At 23.9% G+C, this 20,982-nt stretch overlaps 1 protein-coding gene across 1 annotated transcript; it reads right to left on the reverse strand.

Moving 5' to 3' along the window:
* Positions 1 to 1,852: 1,852 nt before the first annotated feature.
* On the reverse strand, positions 1,853 to 19,944 carry LOC113561177 (ATP-dependent helicase ULS1-like). The gene is made up of 34 exons (XM_026967453.1): positions 19,891 to 19,944; positions 19,740 to 19,811; positions 19,209 to 19,258; positions 18,143 to 18,187; positions 17,970 to 18,074; positions 14,779 to 14,970; positions 14,391 to 14,561; positions 14,109 to 14,219; positions 13,898 to 14,020; positions 13,713 to 13,838; positions 13,533 to 13,613; positions 13,374 to 13,460; positions 13,065 to 13,163; positions 12,894 to 12,995; positions 12,692 to 12,832; positions 12,553 to 12,624; positions 12,378 to 12,470; positions 11,272 to 11,296; positions 10,966 to 11,207; positions 9,850 to 9,981; positions 7,382 to 7,571; positions 7,214 to 7,319; positions 6,234 to 6,443; positions 5,943 to 6,143; positions 5,670 to 5,870; positions 5,487 to 5,594; positions 5,171 to 5,385; positions 4,907 to 5,110; positions 3,564 to 3,769; positions 3,405 to 3,499; positions 3,072 to 3,226; positions 2,752 to 3,000; positions 2,423 to 2,629; positions 1,853 to 2,246 (listed from the first exon to the last, which is right to left on the reverse strand). Exons 1-34 carry the CDS (start codon positions 19,942 to 19,944, stop codon positions 1,941 to 1,943), a joined length of 4,776 nt encoding a protein of 1,591 aa, XP_026823254.1. The 3' UTR covers positions 1,853 to 1,940.
* Positions 19,945 to 20,982: the final 1,038 nt, after the last annotated feature.

Below are 20,982 nucleotides of genomic sequence, written 5' to 3' on the forward strand. Positions count from 1 at the left end.
CCTTACTATAGTCCGCAGTCGGTTGGCTAACCAAACCATAGAAAACAAAAACCGTATACAGCAGTGCTATCTGGAGGCGACAAAGTTTGTCAACATTTGACGTCAGCGATTTTGTGGACATTCGCGTTAGTCGACTGCTGTTACTATCGTCCGGATCAATTTATTTATAATTATTATAAACAAGGCTGTGAATTTAATGTACTTAAAAACTATTAAATGTGCATGCATATGTGCACTAAATACTGACAAAATATGCTCTCATTTTTCAAAAATATGCAAAAAAACTATTAACATTTAACTTTTATTTTTTATTAATTTTAGTTTAAATATTAGTAATATTACAAATTGGTATGCTTGCATGAGTGTATGACATATTGGGCTTGGACTAGTCTTGATCTCCGTCGTGTAGAAGATCTATAAAAAAGATATGCTTAGTATAAAATATGTTTCAACTTAAAATTATATATTTTATACCTTTAAAGCAGTTATTGCATTGTACAATCTACAATTTTTGTTATCCGCTATGTACGAGTTGATACCAGAAAATTAATTTTATCTCGACTTCAAGAGTACAATAGTAAATAATACACGTTAAATACCAGATTAAAAATAGAATAGTACAAAAATCGTTAAAACATGCATTTATATACCCTAATCCAAGAAATATGCAAAATAAGATTTGGTATTTGAACTAGAAATAAGTCAAAACAAATTTTGGCCAAATCCATTTTATTATACGGTGCAGCAAAAATAACATGCAAATGCATTAAATTCACAGCCTTGATTATAAATAACTAGATTATTTGACAATATTCACAATTTTCAATGGAAAATTGAATTTATAATATTGTTAGACAGGCGCGAACAGCAGGAAAAAAATTCGGTGGAGGTTTTTAAAAAAATTTACATAAATATCGTACTATTTATTTGTAGATCGGGTAATTTATTTTTTGTTCCTGATATTTCAGAGGGGGTTTAACCCTTAACATATTAATTGAATATGAAAATTAAAAAATGAACAGTTACTACCTACGCACACATTAACACGATTCGTATGTACATACATATAGAAATTGTCTACATTGAACTTCTTAAAAAAAATCGGTATCTAATCTACTCGAGAAAAATGTATACCTGATATATTATTAATAATAATAATTTGATATTTACAAATTTTGTTGGGGTGATAATTATTTTTTTTAGAATTTTTCTATGTGTGTACTGCGGGTCATGATGTAAATGTATGTAAGTAATCATTTTTTAATTTTCATAATCAATTATTATATTTATTGAAAATTTTGAAAAATTGTTTTTTTTGTTAGTTATTTTTTACCAGTTACCTTCAACTGGATACAAATGATAAACACCTATATAATAAGATCAGCGTATGTGTAACTATCAAACTACAGCTTATATGTCAATAAATTGTCATCTACTATCTACACATAAAAATTGTCAATCCAATTTAATTTATAAACAATAGGATGACTTTTTTTTCCGTTTGTCATTAAGTTGTGACAATAGGATCGACTATTGATGTTTAATGTGTACATTATATAATTATAATGTACATTATTATATGTACTTGATCATGATAATATACACAAATAGTCTTTAATAATAATTCAACGAGATCTTATTACCCTTATTCTGACAAAATAAATAAATTAGACATTTTTTTATGAAACTCATTATTCAGTCTGTATATACTTAAAATTAAAACATAAATATAATATGACTTATAAATATTTAAATAACACAGCTATTATAGAAACAGTAGATTACTAAAATAATATAGTATATAATTTATAGAAAAACAAAGTACATTTATAAAACTTATCTATTTAATAATATGACATTCAACCAAAATAAATTTCAGAAATATAAAGTATAAACTTAATATTAAACATAATTTTCTAAGAAAAAATAGTTGAATGTATTTACTGGAATTGAAAAATCTGTTTTAAATCATCCAATGTTATTTTAGATGTAATTGCACTGGTACCCTCAAATAAATTATTAGCGATCTGTAATTTCTTAATCTGAATGTCGAGTATTCTTTTTTCAATCGTATTAGAACATATAAATTTATATATGTTCACCGTTTTTTTTTGGCCTACTCTGTATACTCTGTCACTAGCCTGTGCTTCCATTTGAGGGTTCCAATGAACATCCATAAGGAACAAATGATTTGCCACCATGAGATTAAGACCAACACCTCCAGCTTTCAGTGACAGCAATAAAATCTTAAAAGTAAGAAAACAAACACTAATAGAGCAGCATTTTATTGGCAAAAAATAATTTATAAACCAATTAATTATATATCATTATCTTTTTAAAAAAACTAAATGAATACATTCATAATAACATTTAAATTATTTTCAACATATCAAAATTTAAAAATTAAACAGGTATTTTTTACCTGTGGTCCTCCATCCGGGTTATTAAATTCCCGAATGATTTTATTCCTTTTTACGATAGGAATTGCTCCAGAAAACATTTCTGTTTTATAATGAGCCAAATTTTTCCTTATTAAATATAAAAAGCTCGGCCATTCCGAAACAATTATGGCCTTATCAGTTCCACCGATTAATATATTTTTTTTTACCAAATCACAAATAACTTTTATCTATGAAAATAATTTAATTATTAGATAATAGTATATATGTCATACAACAATTTCTGCTGATCATATTTATATAATAATATTTTATTAAGTATAATGATAATGATAACATTCTGAACATGTACTTTGGTAGAAATCCAAGTTTTTTTGAAAATGTTATTGTCACTGTTTAACTCGGGATTTTTCTTAGCAGGTTCTTCGTTAAGTGTAAGGTGACTCATAAGTCTTGATAAGTCAATAATGTTTGGACAGTCCACTATTTCGGTGATTTCATTATAAAATGAATCACTAATAGTTGAATCACCTTCACTAACTTCATTAAAATCTTCTAGGATACTCTCTACGTCTTCATTAATATTCCCTTCGTTTATAGGCTAAAAGCAATAAAGCAAGACGGATATTTAATAAATTTATTTTCAAATTTTTAATTATTAATACCACTCACTCCTTTAATTAAAGTTGGATGGCAGCAAATTTGTCTCAATCTTAAAAGTAATACCAATATATGATGTGTTTGTATTTCCTCAATATTTTTAAACTTTTTGAACATAAGTAACTCAGGGTGATCTTTGAAAATTTTGTCTTTATCTTGACTTTGTTCTGTAAATACATAATCAATTTAATATTACAAATATTCAAATATATTAAGTTTACATATTGTGAAGAACATCACAAAAATAAATAAATGAAATAAAATAATATTTAAAATAAACATTTGTAGCACTAAAATAAAAAGAAACAATAAATTAGATAATTTTAAAAAAATTATATAAATTACCTTGAAAATATTGAACTTTACTTTGTACTTTGATATTAGAGTCAAATACTTTTTCTTTTGCTGCTTTATCGTATAAATATGTAGCAAAAAGATTACTAGAAAAATTAATAACTTAATGACTATTATTAATCCATAAAATTAAAACTGATTATTTATTACCTTGAAAATTGAAGTACTTTTTCGTAAGCATTTCGTTCTTCTTTTGATAATTCAATTTCAATTTCATGAACATTTTTAGTAGGTATTTTGAATGTTGTGTATTTGGAAAGTTCTCGTTTTGTTCGACGAAGCATTAATGTTTTAACGAGCAGGAATAATCTATGTTTCCCAGCATCATCATTATTGCAAACCCACCTCTTCCAGACCTTCAAAATTTAAAAAATTAATATTGTTATAATCAATTCCCGAATTCATATAAAAATAATATACAATAACTTAACTTTGACAACATTAGTTGGATAATCAAAATAAGTTTTCAATCGGAGGGTACTACTTTACTGTATTAGGGATCGAGTGGGTTATTGTAATACATATGTTAAATTTGAATTCAATGAGATATATCTTTGAATACAAAAAATAATTCTGAGCAAAGACCGTCTATCAGCTTGTAATCATTAAGAATATTTCATGTTGTGGTTTTTTATATTACTTATTAGAGAAAATTTGCCAAAAGCACAAAACAGATTTGAAAAGACCATTGTGTGTGTAAAATATAATATACATAAAAGACATAAAAGTTTTATCCCTCCCTCAAATAATGTTTTTGAACTATAACAAAATAATGAATATTATTATTCATAGCTAAAATGTTTAATTTTGAGAAAATCTGAAATTATAATGCAATATAATGTGTTTTTTTTTAGATTTTTTGGTTTCAGTAAAATCTACTTATAATTAACTTTGTATTCAGTTTTTTGGCCTTAGCTATAAAAATTGCATATTTGATAAATTTTCAACTGCAAAAAAATTTGAAAAACACTCAGATTTTTTTTTTAAAGTACAAACTATACTCTGTTCATAGGACTGACAAAAACTCGTTTTCTCCCAACTACGATACCTAAAGGCCATACTTAAAACCTGCTGCTTTAGAACTAAAATTAGACAATGTATAGTTTAAGTTTTGAACAGGTGATTTATTATAAAATGCTTGCATTCATGTCATTCACATGTGCGAAGTGATCCTAGAATCTTGGCAAACAGTATATAAATATAATCTGATGACTTCTCGTATAAACACAAAAAAATCATCATTATGTGTAAAATCAATACATTCACCACTCCTCACTCAGAATATCTAAAATAATAACTATTTTATTTAATTTTTAGTCTATGCGAAGACTCGGAATAATAACTAATATTCACATAAAAAGTATCAAAATTAAATTACAATGTGCATAATGTACATAGAAATTGTTTAAAAATAGGTAGTTTTTATTATTGTTATTTATTTATAAAAATAATTTAAACATTGTAATTTTAAAAGAACATGTTTTTATACTTACATTCCAATCATCAAATGGATGACAACGAATGAATTTTAGAAGAGTAAAGAAATCAGCTTCTTTATTATGAATAGGTGTTCCTGTTATAGCCCACCGACACATAGATTTTGTCTTACAAACAGCATAAGACGTTTGTGTCTTTTTATTTCTTATTTGATGAGCCTCGTCCAATATGATTCGCTTCCATTTAATAAAGAATGGACTCTGAAATTATTAAGATTATTATCATACATCAATTTTTTATAGTTCTTACAAAATGTTTACTAACAGAAACATTTTTTTTTTGTAGTCCCACATTATTATATTATATGATGTCATTACAACATCATATCTAGCTAATTCTATAGCAGCTATATTTCTATTTATGCTATTAAACTGAGCAACTTTTAAAAATCCTGGTTTCAATTTGGTCTTAAATTCATTTTCCCATTGACTCAATAAGGATGCCGGACAAACAATCAAAGTCCCACCAATTATAACTACAAAAATATAGTAAACAATATAAAAAATAACATAATTTTTCTTTAAATAAATAAATATCTAAAATATTTTATAATATATTCATTCAATAAAATTTTACCATCAGTACTTCTGTTGTCAATAGACACCATTGATAATAAACTGTCTTGTTTTTCTTTCAAAACCAATGATATCATGGTGAGCGTTTTACCTAAACCCATGTCATCCGCTATAACATAAAATAACCAATTTAATATAATATTATAAATAAATCATAACCAATACTTTTCATATATATTATTACCTAGTATTCCGCCGCATGGCTCTTGACTTTCTCTCCAACTTAGCCAAGCAATAGCATGTTTTTGATGTGGCATGAGAGACACAACTAACCCTTCTGGGTCTTGCATCAATATACCAGATGATGGACATGTATCTAAAGACTTATGTAAAACCTCTAAAACATCTAATGTCATTGTTTGTTGAGTTAAATATATGTTCAAAGCTGAAATTTCAAAATTATTACATTAGTAACTATATATTAATTTAATATTATAGCAATAAGTAAAAATATTGCCTTTTTCACTCATAGCATGGATATTTATATCTGCTGTTGCTTTTTTTGCCAATGCACTTCGAGAATTAGTAGATTTATCTAAAGACTGAGATATATAAGGTGAGATGACTGATTCGTTTATATCCAATTTCTCATCAAATTTATTAAATAATTTTTCATTCTTAATAATTTCTTCTAAATATTTTTTTTTGTTAACCTCACCTAAGAATAAACAATTTTAATTAATGATTCAAATTTAAATTTTACATTTTATCAGTTAGTTCAATAGGTAATACATACTAATTAAATTACTTTTATCCATATCAAAACTACTGAATTGAACTGTATTTATTTTAGCTATCTCCTCACAATTGAATTTAGATATTGTTTCGGATTCATTATTTTTAAAGGATTTTTGAGACTTTTTTATAGTTGACTTATGCATAGAAATTAACTTATTTTTATTGTTTTGATTATGTTTTTCATTTGAATCTTCTAAATGTTGTTCCTCATTAAAATTACCTGCAAATAATTAATTTGTATTTTATTATTGGTAAACTGTTTTATAAATACAGTAAAAATTGTTTAAGAGACTCTTTGTGGGACCAACTCCTCAAAAGAGCTTCTTAAAAAAAATCCTAGGTGATCAAAATATTTGGCTTATTTAGTGAATTCCTAATTTATTAGCATTTTTTTTTTTTTTTTTTGTTTGTTTTCTCCATATACTCTCATTGTATTTTTTTTTTTTTAAATCAATAGTACTTTATGTTTTATATAACTATAACTGGCCATAATCATGACAAAAAATATGCTAACAACAAACTGTATAACATTAAATTAATACATTAATACATTTTTATTGGTTGAAATGTCATAAATATGATAAACTAAAATAATACAAGTAAATAAGTAAAATTTCTATTTTTATAATTAAACAATTATTATGATAATTTATTAATAACTGATCAAAAGAGCATCTTAAATGATAAGATAAGAGAAGTACAGATCATTTTAAAACAGGGTGTTTTTACATTAAATATAAAAAAATATTTAGGGAGTCAAAAAACAACATCTTCAGCGAGAAATTGCCTTAAACAAGAGCAACTTAAGTGCATTCTACAGTACAATTTGATCATACTAAAGTATTAGTAATTAGTATTAAAGCAATTGACCTAGATCTGCATACAAATTAGATTGAATCGTATTAATATTATCTGTTGAATCATTAAAACTAGGTATTGTATTGCTAGCAGTAATTTTTACATTTGAATCGTTTAAAATGTCCAACTTACTATCTGATGCTGGATTCATTGTACAACATTGAATATCATTTTTAAAGATAGAAACTTCAGGTTTATCATGTAAAATTTGTTTCTTAGCCATACTTGTACTTAAAATCTATAAAATAAATCTATTTCTGTTTTACACATTTTAAACTTGTTATGATATAATTTTATTACCTGACCATACTGATGATCATGACTAGGTGAATAAATAAATGGAACTGGAGTTTCCACAACATTACTCAAATTATTACAACTCTCAGAGGAAGAACTTAAATCTTGAATTTTTGAATCATTATCATATAAAGTTTGTTCATTATTAATATTATTGGTTGCATTCAATCTGTCTTGATTTTTAACAAAAATGCTAGAAATTGTATCAAATAACACAATTAATTAATTATTAGTAATAACAAAAAAAAAAAAATAATAAGGTACCTATAAACTTCTAAACATATATTTTACTATAAAAACATAGCTTATTTTACTAAGTCAAACTATAAAAAGAAAGGCGAGTAGATACATAACTTGCTCTACTGTTTGGTATGTGTTAAATCTGAATTCAAGAAGATGTCGCATCCGCATGTGTTGTCTCCGTTTTACAGACGTACGACATAATAAATTTTCGTTTACCAGTTTCAATAATGTTCTTTTAGTTTTAATATTAGATTGAATTTACCCATTATTAAACTTTTAGGTATGAACATTATCTGTGTTCTCTTGTTGGTTTTTTTACGATATTTTAATTTTTAAGTGAATTATGTGAATTTTCAAATATTTTTCATATTCATAACTCACCTAAAAATTATAATATCATAAATAACCAATGAGAGAACACAGATAATGTTCTTACCTTAAAGTTTGATATAGGTCAATTCACTCTAATATCAAAACTAAAAACACGCTATTGAAATAGGTGAACAAAAATGTACTATGTCATACGTGTGCAAGACGGAGACAACACATGCAGCTGAGACCCTCTTAAAAATTAATTACTATTTACAAAAAAACAATTCTAAACGAAAACAGTCTGTCAGTCTATATTACTAAGTACTATACTATGTTATATAATGATTACTAATTTTTGAGTCAATACTACATTACTATAAGATAATGTAAATAGGAGGTTCATGGTATAAATCAGTTATATATCTTAAAATTAATCTATATATTTTAAACATTATACATTAAACACTATATATTTTTTGGCATCATCGTAGTCTACAGACTACAGAGAAATTCATTATATACAATTTTCATAATTATAAGATATATTTAATTAAATTTTCAAGGTTTTAAAATTAATGTTTTGAATTGAAAAACAAATTTATTTACTTATTTAGATAATTTAAACAATTTTTTTTAAATATTGACTAAAATATGTATTTTTGATTACTGTAAAGAACCTTGTATTAAATATTCAATCCACTTTAATCGAAAACCAAAATTCCATCGTTCATGAATCAAAAACCAATCAAAAATTTCTAATTATAAATAGCATAAAAGAAGCCAAAATATTTTAATAATTCTATTATGATTCAAGACAAGTAATACAAAGTAAATAAAAAAATATGAAATAGACAATAAAATAAATATAAATAAAAATGCCTAAAAAAAAAAACTGAAATTAACATAACTAGCAACTAGTACAAAATATAAATATTTGATAAACATTAAAAGTCTCTAAGGTTATTAATTTACTACAATAAAACAAGTAATTTTTGGTAATAATTTCCATTTTTTCTCTGATGATTTTGAAAAGGATTGGGAATTTTTACTTTACTTCCCTAGAGTACCGATAAGATACAATTTTCTATTAGAAACCACTACAGTTGTCACTCATTAATTTAAACCTCCATAAATCAAACTAAACGGTTGGTTAATAAATGTGTACCTATGCACACCAATATCAAAATAAAACTAATACATTCATCAAACTGATGCTCAAAAACTAAAAATGCATGTAATTAAATTCCCATTTTTAATTTCTATTTTTTTTTTATTTCATAGCTAATCAGTAACATTTTTTTATTTTGGAGTTTTACAAAATTATAATACTATACCCAAGCCCAGATTATGGGGGGCCCACGGATTTCAAACAATAGTGAGCCCCACTGGCAAATAGTATGTTTTTTTTTTTATTAAATCAGAAATATTTAGATACAATAATTATAATATATTTTGTATATTAAAAGAAACACGTACAAATATTTATGCAAATAACATTTATATTTTTGTATTAAAAAAGGTAGGAAATAAATTTATAAATATAATTTTTTATTTGTCTGAAATATTTTTATTTGTGGGTCACCAATATTTTGAATATGGTGATGAGCCCCTAAAATTGTTTGGCTCCAGACCCAAAATTATCTTAATCGGTGCTTGACTATCTCTATCCACCCGCCAAGGTAACTCAATTTAACACAAGCTCAAGAGTATAGTGGGCTATTTGTTATATACAATCTTCCTTGCAGGCACTCTATATTGTATCAGATTTTTTATCTTGAGGTTTGAGGTGAAGCGTATTGAGAATATAACAGTAACATATTATTATACTAATTATAGTTTACTTCATTTTAGCCTTAATGGCTTATTCCATTAATCATTAAAATATATACAAAAACTATATTTATAAAGTATATTACCAATTATCAATTGAAGTATCTTTTCCAAAAGACAACAATATATTATCTTCTTCATCAGAATTTTCAATGCTGCTAATATCGCAATCATAGAAATATTTAACATTATCTTCATAGTCTTTTGTAGAACTAGAACTTAATAAGAAAAAAAAAATGATAACAATTAGTAAATTAGAAGTTCACATATAATAACAATTCTTTAATTTGAGTAATGAGTATTATATAATAATCCTTTTTAATTATAATTCAGGTTCCAAAACATTTTTACTCAAATAGATAATAATAATTATACAGATACATTACAAATAAAAGTATCTAGTAATAGTATTTTTTTAAATTTTTTTTTAGCATTATGGAATGTGTTAGTTTTAGATCAATATAGATGTGTATGTTTACACATTTATCATAGATTTTAAGCTATAATACAAATGGTAGACAATAGTCACTCGGTAATTCAAAATTCAAGGGACGGAGTTAAAAATTCAATTTATAGAGGTTTTTGATTTAACAGACGTTTGATTAATTGAGAGGAAATAATAAATAATTTAAATTTAAGAGAGGAGAAATATTTTACTACATAAATGGATATATTTTATTTATTATTTATCACAATCTAATTTATTAAATTATTTATTTTATTATACATGCATTCATTTACAAACTCTAATATTTAACAGGACTTATGTTGAGACTGACTACATTTTAATCGGTTTCAACAACTGTTTACCCATTGCAGAGGTATATTTTGGTAACATACGATTAAAGTAAAAATTAAGAAAATTAAACTATATTATATTTTATACCAATAGGTAATCAATTTTTTTTTAATAGTATTATGTGTAGTTGTTGATTTAAGGACAATATTTCATAAATTATATAATTTCTATCAATAAATTGAATTAAATTTTCTTCAAATTAGACACATTCAAGAACTAATTGATTAATTTAAGAGTACAGAAGAATTAATATAATTGTTAGGCATACTTCATAGTAATATACTTCTATTAGTTATAACAAAAATATTTTATAAATTTAAAAATTTCAAATTTCAACAAATTACTAAAATATTTATAATACATAAGTAGGTGGGACATAAATAAAATAAAAATAATAAATTACCTTACAAAATTATTTGTATTTTTAGATACATCATTTATTTTTAAGCATAGAGATTTGTATTGAGGAACAACTTTTGTATTGCTGATATTATTTTCTAAATTATTCAGAGATGGGGAAATAGATTTTTCATGTTCTTCACATTCTATTCCATATTTTTTTAAATCTTTGCTAGATGGCATGAATAATAGAGATTCATTTGAGTTTTCAGAATCATTATTGGAATATTCAAAACCTCTTTTTACCTGAATGGTAAAACATAATATTATTAATTGCACATGACATATAATGCAAGGAAATTATACTTACATCAATAGAATTGAATGACAAACTTCTGCAATACAGAATAAAAATAAAATAAATATACAATATACCTACAAGATTCCAACATATACTAAAAATATATTACAAATATATTTTTAAATCTTTTATTTTTCATTAACATTACGATTAAGTTTTATTTTCATTTGTATTTATTTATTTGGTTATATTAAATAAATTGGAATTACTTTTATAGTAAAGATTTTAACTTTTACCATAATAATTGTAGTTATTATTAATATGTGTAATCACTTATAAACATCCAGTGGCAGACTGGATGCTGGGATGTATTGGATTCATCCCGGACCCCATAATCAATAGTATTTTATTAGTATACATCAGTGGTGTAGTGGAGGGTACACGGCGTGTACCCTTAACGAAAATTGTGGTATGCATGTACACGGAGCATGAATAAGATGTATAAATACGTTACCCAGCAAATAATATGTAAATTTATTAAATTTTGATATTTATATATCATACTGTATTAGGTATTATTGTATATTATATTATAGACAACTGATAAATAAACAAAATAGTGGGTACTAGTTCAATATGCTATCTACCCCGAGTATTTTGTCTACCATAATTTTATGTTGGTCGATGGGTTAGCATGCTATTTATAAACGAAAATGTTGGTTTTGTTTATCAAAAATGTGATAGTTACTGGTAGATAACATGAACGAGTACTGATTAAAGGGGGGGGGCATAGCCACCACATTTTTTTTACAATGATTCAGGCGTGTACCCATAAGAATTTTTAGGGCTACATCACTGGTATACATTTTAGTATTTGAGTTAATGTAATCAATTTAGATTAATATACAATATAATTAAGTCATAATTATTAAATAAACAAAATTGTAAATTACTCAAGGCATATAAAATAGATTATACTATTAATAGTCTATTATACTGTATATTACATGTTATTAGTCTTTTATATCAAATTGGATAGGTTCATATTTTTTTATAACAAAAATAACTAATTAATTGATAAATAATGAATGATATTTACTTAATTTTTAAATTTAATCCCAGATGAATCAATTTTATGGAACTTATAATTTAAGTGTTAAAATAATTGTTCTCACCTTTCACATCGTTCATCAATTTTATTATTATTAAATATTGTTTCATTATTTTCATAATTAGTAGACATACTCAATTTGACTTCTTGATCTGATCTAATGGAATTTTAAACTCACAAATTTACTTATCTATAATTAATTAAATCTCTAATAAATTAACTATTCTTAGTATTCTTACCTTTTCCCATGTTCTCTTGTTACCTCCAAAAAATCATTTTCATTCAGAAATGGTGTAGAAACACTAGAAACACTAACATATGACATAAAATATAAAGGTATTAATATAATATACAAAATAATGAAAATGAATTCAATACTTTTTGTAAAAATAATCATCACAAGTTTCTGACACAGTTACTTTATCTGAACAATTTTTATCCACTTCTAAATCATTTTTCTCTTTGTTAAGCATCTTTGAAAGCCTTTCATCTTCATTTTGAATGGATCTTTTTAAAATACTAAAATAGTTTAACACTTCAATTTGTTAATGTCCAAAAAAATCCAATTATTTGTTCTTACTGTATATTCTTATTTTCAGCATTAATTTTAGATGTACCATACCCATTTTCTAACATAGTTTCATCATCTACATAATATTTGTTGTAATAATCGTGATCACAACTAAAGGATGAACAAAACAAAATTTTAAAATACACTATCAGCAAATTAAATTTTAGTATATTATCATACATCGTTGATTGAGAATCATCTTGACAATTTACATCAATCAAATCTACTATGTTTGACGGATCAATATTATGTTTTTCTTGAATGTTCAAAGTTTGAGAACTACTTTCAACAGAAATTCATAGTTAATACAATGTTGCTAAGGTTAATATTGGCTATTATATTACAAATAAGGCCTATTTTACATGGGCGCGTACCATACGCGATGTATAGTATGCGCGCGTTTTTGGTTACATTGTTTAAATACATACGTGCCACTCCGACAATGACGTGTATGAACTCTATCAATGTACGGGCATAATAGGGTCTTACCTTTTACATATATTTTTTCGATCATCATCATCATATTTAATTACCTCATTCAATTTATATTCTTGGATAATCAACTTTTCAATACCACTAAAAAGGTTCAAAATTTTTTTACTTAATATTCAAACCAACTAATTTATAGAAAAAAAAGTATCAAATTACATTTGTTTATTGTTATCTATAGACAATTGAGTTAATTCTTCATAACTAGTTTCTATTTCAGAATTTATGTTCTCAAATAATCTAAGAAACAATCAATTTTCTTAAATTATACATTTATTTCAGTGTTGCAATACTTTGTATGTTTTATAAGTCTAAAAAATATATATAATTTTTTGTTACCTTTTACACTCCATTTCCTCATTAATTATAATTGTATAATCATCATCCGATATTATGATTTCATCATCATTCACACATTTAGTTAAATCAATAAAATTATCTTGATCTATTTCTATAGGATCACTTCTAACGGAGCAATAAAAAAAAAGATTAATATGAACATGAATATTTTATTATTATATTACCTAAAATGAAAATTAACTTCATAAGTTTGTGGCAATTCACCACTATTCACTTCAATTTCAGTGTTAAAAAATTCTTCACATTGGTATATGCTACTTTCAGAACAATTATTTCTTAATAATAAGCTATTTATAATATGTATTATAGAATCAATTTTAAATATAAACATGTTACATTGTTTATGACTTTAAAAATCTATGAATTTGTTCTCACCTTTGATCTTCAAAAAAAATACTATTTTTCTTATCATCCAGTACTGTTTCATTTGATACAATTGACATATTCAATTGTACTGCACAGTCTGGAATATTTTTTAAATCAGTACTAAAAAATAAAAAGTATGATTATATTATTTTGGTATATAATTAGGATATTATTACATTTTAGTAGCGTTGTTTTCAATTAATAATGATATAGTTGTTTTATGCACCACTGTTAAATATTACACCTCATTAATAAACTAATAATTATAACATTAATAAAAAAATGTATTACAAATAATTATTATTGTGTTCATAAATCGCAGACACAGTCTTTGGTAACTCATATTCTTGATTGGAGTTTGAAATTAAGCTTATTTTTTCTTGACATGTTAAACTCTCATTAATACATACATCATCAACTGGTTCTAATATATTTTCAAAATCGTTAATATTCTTGGTTACACTACAAAAATTAAAAATATTAATATATTTGATATACTAAATGAAATAATTTTCAATTATTTCACATAATAGATACATTTATGTTATGTTATTATTGTAAATACACAAAAAAACATTGTATAACACAATGTAGAATTCTTATATTCCCAACATATCACAAATTGAACCATTCAAATTTTACATAATATAATTATATATATATAAATTAATTTAATTACTTTAGAAGGCCAACACAAAAACTATTTGAAGAATCCAATGAAACAAGAATATCTTCTATGGTTTGTTTAACAACTTCTTCAACAGACTCTTCTTCATTATAATCATTTTTATTTAATGTTATCCCCAAGTATTTTTCATTTTCGTTATTTAACTCTGCTAAAGAATTTTCAATTTCATCACTCAAAGAAATACTGGAATAAATTTAAAAAATATTATTTTTATATAAGTTTCAAACCACCTAGAAATTCAATATCCATGTAAAATCAATCAATCTGAGTAAAACTAACACAATCAATAGTTAGATATTTAAAATATAAAAAAAAAAAAAATAATAATAATACATATTTGTATAGAAATAAAAATTAAATTTTAATTTCTTAATTATTTACTTACAAACTCATATTGGTTTCTACTGAGTGGATTGAGTTATTATTTTTTGAACAATTATTCTTTTAGGGATATGAAAATGTATAAATAATGTAACTCAACTATGTACTAACGTAATGTTAGTATTATACAGGGTGATTCTTTTATCAAACAACAAAAATTATTTCAAATAGTATTAATGTTTTTAAAAATATTTTTTTACATAGTTTCAAATTTTGTGCGGAAGAATCCCCCACCCATGCCATCTTAAGAGAAAGTGGTACAGAGATTTATTAAATTAATGATTAACAGTTAACAAATCAATTATAATTTAATTAAAAAAAAAACTAATATTGGGTTCTATCACTGAATGGCCTCCTTCCAATCCATAGATTGTAAATATTCTTTTAATAAAAAAATAAATATTTTTATATATATATATATATATATTTATTTTTTTTAAATTTTTATTCTAAAGCAAAATATTAATCATAGTATTTCGATGCATAAATATCTAATTTTAGATTAATAGTTTATGAGTTACAATAAGGAGTAAGAATTTGTAGCATTTGCATTTTTTTATGATATTTGTGAATAATTGTGTCAGTTTTTTAACTTTTTTATTAATTAATTAAATGCATATTCGATATTTTTAGAACATTTATGTATGTATTTATTAATTTAATGTAAAATCACAGACATATGTCACGTTTTTGTTTCTAGTGAAATGTAATCACTTTATCGGTAAATATTTCAGAAAATTAAAAATTGTCAAAGTGTTGACCGAGTGGAGAGTACTGGGAGTAATAGTTATAGTAATTTTATAGGATTTTTTGGAACGATATATATACATTAACTTATCAACTATATTTGAGTATTACCAAAAGGCCCGTATTTTCAACAAACCACTATAGTACTACTCAGTAGTTTTAAAAATGTTATGTACACAAGTAAAATATTACTAAAAAGTGAAAGAAAAATATATATAAACTGAAAATTATACATATGTAAAGGATATGCTGAGGATGTCTGCGTAGTATGAGTTTTTTAATATATATAAAAAATGTACAGTTTTAAAAAACTCATAACTCGCTTTAAAAATTAAAATATAATAAAACTATTACGAGATACCCTAAATAATATTCTAACTTTAAATTTGAAAGAGGTAATTTTACTCTATTTTAAGAAATTAATATGGTTATAACTTAGTCATTATTGTGAATGTAAAATTTGTCATGTTGTGCGTGGCTTAGAGAAAGAAAACAAATAGTGTGCTGACATCCTCAAAGTATAAAAATTAAATATATATTAATTTTAAATTTATATAATTTAACGGGTACCTAAAATGTAATAAAACCGTTTCTAATTTATTGTTTTAAGGGAATTGGAAGTGATATCCAAATTGATTTGAACTAAAAAATTTATTTTTATTCAAAAATTCTGTCAATCTAATTTTTACACATTTTTTGAGAAATTTAGAGGTCACAATTACAATGTAATGAATTACACGAGTACCCGTGTTTTTACCTATGACAGTGTTAAAGCCCATGAATAAAAATACCCGTGTAGCCATGTATCAAAATACTAAATACCTGTGAGCTTGAACTTGAATACTCATATATTTATTATTTGAATAATGAAAAGTAAATATAATAAATAATATTTTATTGTTATTTTATTAAAAAAAAAAAAGTAAATTTAAATGACGTTTAAATTATTTGAGACAATATTTAGACAAATTGATATGAACATTATATTATTATAAATATTTATATTTTAAGTATATCTGAATTCTAAATTATAATATACATAGATATACACTGATATTAAATACACGGGCTTTAATATATTTTATACCCACGTACCCGGGCACTGTATAACCGTGTATTCTACAACCTGTTCACAACCATGTTTTCTAGTTTAAATATTGTCAACATTAACGTTAGTGGTCTAAAATGAATACGATTTTTAATGATAGAGTTTTTATGGTAGTGGTATAAAAATTGATTTTTTGTAACTAATTGAAAATTTTCCGTCAGATAAAGATTTATTGAATATAATAGATATGTTAGCAATTTCATATTTATCTAAGATTTTGTTATCATATTTATTAAGAATTTAATTAACTGTTGTTTTTTATTTGTTTTTGTGTTATGTTTCTTTAATACATTCCCATATTTTTTTAAATTTGTACCACTTTTATTAATTTTTATTACAGTAATACAAATTGTTGATAAGTTTAATTAATTTATTCAATATATTCCTGTACAAAATATAATGTTTTTTCAGTGTAACGTTAAATGGTTATTTAAGGATTTTGTTATTAATTTTTTCCCTAAATAACAAGACTAGATGAAATCCAAGGTTTTATTAGTATTAATGTTAAATTGGATTTAATTTGAAAATAAGTTGGTAATTCCTTCACTTTATCATTAAAGAAATGAACTGACTGCGTAAAATTTTTACTTTCAAAAAGTGAACTCCTATATCTTATAACTAATTCTTATATCTTTACTCTTTCTTCTTGTAATAAACTTTTATATTGTATTTAATAATTGTCAAAACTATAATTGTAATCACAAAGTTTAAATAAAAAAAAAACTATATTAAGATACTTTGAAAAATTTCTGCTTCAGAATATGAATTATAAAAATTTGTGTTGTCAATCAAAAAAATAAAAAATTAATATAAACAACTTTTTTTTTCAACTAGAAATAATGTAAAAATAATTTTCAAAAATATTAATAGATTTTGAAATGAGATTTTATAAAATCAATATACACAACATAATAATAAATAAAAATAGATAAAATAAATAACTTACTCTTCGATTGTTTGGACTTTGCTGTGAATGTTGTCTTCGTCATCAAAATTATATGATAACTCTAACAATACTTTTACCTCATCATCGGAAAGACTTTTAGTATTTCTAAAAAAATTTGTAATTCACATTTAGATCCAAACATCATAATAATTGATAGCAAAATCACAAATTACCTTTTAAAAACATCAACATCTTTTTTGATAACTTCTATGTTTGTACTTCATTTTTTTACTGACACGTTTGGTCGAGTTAATTTTGTTGATAAACCTTTAAAAATTAATTTTACGATGATAATAATCTTGATTACATTTTATTTTTTAATGTTTAGTTGCTCTTTGCTCATTTCTTTTTTTTTTAACATTATGAACTTTTTAGGTTGATATAAATGAATTTCATTATTATACTTATAACAACTTTAAGGATTAGAAAATGAATATTATATTTTTGAAGTATGAACGAGGATTGGACTTTACAGAAGTAAAATTAACTAAAATATACTTAGCAAAGAAAATAGTAGAAAAATAAAAAATGTTTTTTTTTTAAATATTAATTATAATTAATTATTTTTTATAGATATTGTTAACATACAAAAATTAACAGAAATAGCAGCAAAACAAGACAAATACTACTAAGAATCTTTAACTATGCACATAAGATTTTATACTTGAATTCTTGTTGTATAAAAAAATGGATATATAGGTTTTACCCTGTTATTTGAAATGCATTCAATAATAATTTAACATTGTGTAGAATCTAGCCCTGTTTTATGATTTTAAAAAAATAAAAATGTTCGCAAGAGATAGTTTTTTAATTAATAATATGTTATAATTTATATTACCCCAATACGTTTTTCATCAAGTTAAAGAGTCTGTGTACTCATTTCATATCATATTTAATTTTTTTGCTTGGGTGGCTGATACATAAACTCCGCATCCATAGTTAACATCATTCCAGTTATATTAAAAATCAATATTTTTATAACATAAGTCATGACTATACAATTATTTATTAGAGTTTTGAAATATTTTAACCAAATTAATTTCTAGGTTTACTCTTAAAGAGTTTTCTATGGTAGTAGTTATAAAATTAGATTTTTGTAACTAATGAATTTCGTCAGATAAAGATTTATTGAATATAATAGATATGTCTGAAGTTCTACAAATGAAATAATATTCAAAAAATTTCAAATAAATTTAATATAGTTAGGAAACAATATTAATATGAATAAATAAAACTAACCGGCAAACAGAATTTGATTGATGAATTTGATTCTTGCAAAGTGTTACACCCTATTTGTAGGTGTTTCAATTATGTGATCCATTATTTATATGATTAAAGTAAACAAAAAAATATTTTTAGTAAAAATGTTATATATTTTAATTTATGTAAATTAAGTTCATTTTTTTGCAAAATTTTATTTAAGGCTGTGATAATAGTATAATAAATAATTCAGTTAAATATTCAAAATGTGTTAAATATTTCATAAATTTGTCATGAAATTTGTATATTACATGTAACTTGGAGCATTTTTTAAATTATTGTCATTGCATTTTAATAAATAAAAATAAATACTTTTCTTATTTTAAATCATCAAAAACTGCAATGCAAATAAATATTATTGAAAACGAAAACATGATAAATAATATCCTGAATTTTTTAGAATATGAGTAAGGCAATGAGTGCATTAATGTATTTATTAGTTTATATTTTTTTTGTCTATATATTTCAAAAATAAATGTTCCTACTGTATAAAAAAGTAAGACTACTTACATTGCATTCATCTTCAGATTCAGATATTGATAATTCTCTCTTTTTTTCAGTATTTAACTTAGTATCAATTACCTGAGAATAAGCCTCATATTAGATATAATATAATACCATTTTAATTTAATCACAAAATCAATTTAAATGTAGTACATACTTCATATTTTGAACAGGAAGGTATAACAATTTCATTAGGAATTTTTTCTGCCATTTTAAATTAAATACTATTGTTGATATTTATAAATATGTGTGTATAACATTATATCAGTACAAATATAATTTATAGATTTAAGAAACTTGAGACCTAAAAAACAAAAATAATAAAAAATTTTAACTTCTAAAATTATAATATTTATAGGTAAATTGTCAATGATATTAGATAATATATATGTAAGATAACATGTTTGCTCACATTTTCTTTCAATACCGTACATATTCAAATTAATTAAAAATTTTTTAATTTTTATATATACCCGTCAATACCCATGCCAAACCCGCGGAGAACATCTTATAATAAAACACCTCCTTCTACACTTTCGAAGCCACATATAAACTTAAAAAAACCTATGAATGACTCCCTCTCAACTCAAAAACAATTTGATATAAACGTGTCAAATTTAGCTCATATATTGAGACTTGCGAGATACATATGTGCTCCAAATTTCATAAATACACCTCAAACCGTTATTTAGATATTAACGTCCAAAAATCGTCATTTTTATCACTGACTGATCTATAGATCAAAATAATTCTAACCCAGTTTCAGATGACCTAGAAAGTTCAAATTTGACAACCAGATAGGTAGTTGGGTGAATACAAAGTAATAATAAATCAGAAACTAGTAAATTGTTATGATTTTATTAGATTCTGAACGAAGTGAGGAATGTATTGATTTTACAATGATATATGTTTTTTTTTTTGTGTCCGTCATCACGATTTGGAATAGAAATAATGCTTTGATTTTTGACTTCAGCCCCTCTTTAAGAAGGAAAATTTATCTAGTTGGTATTTTGGGGTCAAAAGTAAAAAATTTCCTGTAGTTTTCAAAAGCATAAAGAACCCTAAAAAGTAATGAAAAAACGAGAAATTTTATGAAAAATCAGATTTCGACAAAATCGATTTTTTTATTTTGCTATAACTCAAAAACGAATCATTGTAAATACTTACAATGATAATAATAATAATAATAATAATAATAATTGTAATAATAATAATAATATTATAATATTATAATTGTAATACTTACTCA

Source organism: Rhopalosiphum maidis, chromosome 1 (genome assembly GCF_003676215.2).
Source record: "Rhopalosiphum maidis isolate BTI-1 chromosome 1, ASM367621v3, whole genome shotgun sequence".
In the NCBI taxonomy this organism is placed as follows: Eukaryota; Metazoa; Arthropoda; class Insecta; order Hemiptera; family Aphididae; genus Rhopalosiphum; species Rhopalosiphum maidis.

What these genes read in the sequence shown, in the direction of transcription:
- LOC113561177 (XM_026967453.1), bottom strand. Translation starts at nt 19,944, where the DNA reads ATGGCAGAAAAAATTCCTAATGAAATTGTTATACCTTCCTGTTCAAAA. An exon ending in ATCCATTTGATGATTGGAAT is followed by an intron (nt 3,770 to 4,906) that starts GTAAGTATAAAA and finishes TAAATTTTGAAG; the next exon opens with GTCTGGAAGAGGTGGGTTTG. An exon ending in ACCCGGATGGAGGACCACAG is followed by an intron (nt 2,247 to 2,422) that starts GTAAAAAATACC and finishes CTTACTTTTAAG; the next exon opens with ATTTTATTGCTGTCACTGAA.